The sequence below is a fragment of the Myotis brandtii genome, unplaced genomic scaffold (assembly GCF_000412655.1).
Source record: "Myotis brandtii unplaced genomic scaffold, ASM41265v1 scaffold975, whole genome shotgun sequence".
In the NCBI taxonomy this organism is placed as follows: Eukaryota; Metazoa; Chordata; class Mammalia; order Chiroptera; family Vespertilionidae; genus Myotis; species Myotis brandtii.
The window spans coordinates 281113-284216 of record NW_005372049.1 but is presented as its reverse complement, the minus strand read 5'-3'; the positions used below and the strand labels follow the sequence as shown (position 1 = coordinate 284216).

Sequence of the window (3104 nt, the reverse complement as noted above, 5' to 3'; positions counted from 1 at the left end):
CCCGGTGCCCAGGACGGCCGGGGCACTCAGCCGCCTGTTTGGAATGGAGAGGCTGTCGCTTTCCTCGGGCCGTGAAAGGCATCCAGCTCGCGCTCAGGAATTCAGAGTAACCCACGGAGTCACAGGACTTTCCCTTCTAAGGAAGAGAGAGGCCGCGGGGCCTGGGCCTGGGCCGGGCTGGCGTGAAGGGCCGTAGCTCCCGGCTGGCCAGGCCCGAGTGTGTCCCCAGTGAGTCCCCCTGACCACTCCGGTCCTTGGCTCTGGGTTGGGCTCGGCGTGGCGCCTACATTCCCTTTCTGGGTCTGGGACGGACAGGAAGGCAGGATGAAGCAATAGACGAACTCAGGGAGCCTTTGACACGGGAGCAGGGACGGAGGGGGCCTGCTCCGCGCTCCTGTGGTCGCACACAGTAACACAGTAGGTGTTTCACACACAGTAGGTGCATAATACATGTGATCAGCTGGCAGGAATGCTCAGCTCCTCGGTGGGGGACCCGCTTCCTCAGCTCTTGTCCTACGGCGTTAATTTGGTTCCGGGACATTCCTTAAGTATCGCGATTCTGCGTGCCCCACAGACTGTCCCTTCAAACTCCTGCGGAGGACAGAAAGCACCGGAGGAGCCCTGCCTGTCCCCTCCCCGCTCCCTTCTCCCTCCTCCCTCCCAGGAGGTTTATAGCTGGGCTCCTTGCAACCAGGGCCCCCTCTTGCCTTTAAAGGGCCAGCCCCTGTCCCTCTGAGCCCCAGGTTAGAGACTCCAGACTAAATAAGGCCCCTCTCGTCCTGCCCTCGAGATCCCCACCTCATTCCAGCGCTCCGGGCAGCCCAAATACGGAGCTCCCCGCCGCCTCCCTGGGGCTTGGCTCCGGACGCAGGGAACAGCAGGCCAAGGCCTCCAACATTCCCTTCTAGGGTGGGAAGTTGCGCTTCCTGTAAGACCCTGAACGAACTGGAAATTCCAGGACCCAGCAGGCAGCGAGCGGAGGAGGGGTCTCGTCCCCTGGGTCTCCCCGGCAGGCGCCCCGGGAGCTCAGCCAGAGGGGACCCTGGGCCTGCAGTGGGTCCTCAAGGGGCTCCCTGCCGTGCGGACTGAGCCCCGACTTCTAGATCCTGCTGACACCCGCCCGCCATCCGGCTCTGCTCTGCCTGCTCTCCCTCCCAGAGCCCTGTCCTGCCCACCTCCCACACTCACCGCTCAGGGCCTCCCCTTCCCACTCCGCCACCCCCCCATCCCGTCAGCACCCCCAAATGCTCCTGCTCCTCACGATTTCTTCTTGGCCCAGGATGTGGTCAGGGTTCGATTCCCCGTCAGGGCACAGGCCCAGGTTGCAGGCTCCATCCCAGTGTGGGGCGTGCAGAGGGCAGCCGGTCCATGATTCTCTCTCATCATTGCTGTTTCTCTCTCTCTCCCTCTCCCTTCCTCTCTGAAATCAATAAAAATACACTTTAAAAAAAAAAAAAGGAAATGTGTTTTAAAAAATAATAATAAAAATACTAAACTTCCCTTTGGGGCGCATGGCTTCACCTGCACCCCCTCCCCCCAAGTTGACACAGATGGTCCCCCCGGACCCCAGTGCTGGGAGCAGGAAAGCCTGCCCTTCTCTTCCTTCCTGTCTTTTTTCTCCTCTCCTGTCAGGACACGTGATCTCTTTCTCGTGGGCAGAGTGAAGGCCTCCCCGGGCTCCCTGAGGCTGAGCTCAGCCTGGGCTGCGGCCTCCTCCAAACCTTGGGAGGTGCGAGGGCTGGGGGGTGGGGGCCGAGGGAGAGCCGCGGGGGCCTCACGCGCTCCGTCCCCCCGCCCCCCGCAGTGGTCTGCAAGAAGAACCTGGACAGCACGACCGTGGCCGTGCACGGCGAGGAGATCTACTGCCGGTCCTGCTACGGCAAGAAGTACGGGCCCAAGGGCTACGGCTACGGGCAGGGCGCCGGCACGCTCAGCACCGACAAGGGGGAGTCGCTGGGCATCCGGCACGAGGAGTGAGTATCGGACCCGCCGCTCCCCCAGACACTCAGCCGCTGCTAGTTACGCATCGACGGCTCCGAAGGCCGATTTCCAGGGTCTTCGTGGGGCCCCCCACTAAGTGCCAGGCCCATCGGAGGAGCTGGGGGTCCCAGGGGACGTAGCCAGCCGGCGCCTGCCGGTTAGAGCTGGGGGTAGGGCCCCTGGGAGGACTTGGTCCCATGTCCCCCTTTTTTTATATGTGTATATTTTTATTGATGTGAGAGAGGAAGGAAGGGAGGGGGAGAGAGAGAGAGAAACATTGATGTGAGAGAGAATCCTGGATCGGCTGCCTCCTGCACGCCCCACACTGGGGATGGAGCCCGCAACCCGGGCGTGTGCCCTGACCGGGAATGGAACCCTGACCTCCTGGCTCCTAGGTCGATGCTCAACCACTGAGCCACGCCGGCCGGGCCCCTGTTCACAGATGAGAAAACTCAGCCCAGTGTCAGGGACTTGTCCGGGGTCCCCAGCCAGTGAGGGTCTGAGCCAGGCCGGCCTCTGCTATCCCGGTGACCCCTGACCCCGGACCTGCTGTCAGTGGTCCTGTCCGCAGTCACCCCGGCCGGCTCCTTGGCCCCGGGGGATGGATGGGCGGAAATGACTGGCGGGAGGAATGAGCTGCCACGTGCCAGCCCAGGTCGTGACCCAGGGGAAACGATTGGTCAGCACGTTTGTCCGGGAAAGAGTCCGATAGCGGACAGATGGCGGGAATGGGGACCAGGCGGGCGGATCTCAGTGACGAGGTGTGAGATGATTCCCGCTGGTAACCAGGCGACGGGGCCGTAGGGTGTTTCCGGGGACATAGCATAACATCGTGGGGCCCTGGGTGTCCCATCGGGGACAGGGGAGACCACCCAAGAGCTCCCCACGGCCCTGGCCCTGTAACGGGCTCGGAGAGCTGCCCCCTGCCCACCCCCGTGAGATGGAGGCGGGGTCTTCCCCACGCGATGCAGACCCACCTCCCCCTCCCTCCTGCAGGGCGCCTGGCCACAGGCCCACCACCAACCCCAACGCCTCCAAGTTTGCCCAGAAGATCGGGGGCTCCGAGCGCTGCCCCCGCTGCAGCCAGGCCGTCTATGCCGCCGAGAAGGTGATTGGTGCCGGGA

The 3104-nt window shown here is 63.5% G+C and overlaps 1 protein-coding gene across 1 annotated transcript in view; it reads left to right on the top strand.

Annotated features, from left to right (window-relative positions):
- Positions 1–3104, top strand: part of CSRP1 (cysteine and glycine-rich protein 1) — a 29793-nt gene that overhangs the window by 24076 nt on the left and 2613 nt on the right. The window contains exons 3-4 of the mRNA XM_014533423.1: positions 1805–1973; positions 2977–3104. Of these exons, the coding sequence (XP_014388909.1) occupies positions 1805–1973; positions 2977–3104 (297 nt within the window). The remainder of the gene's footprint in view (positions 1–1804; positions 1974–2976) is intronic.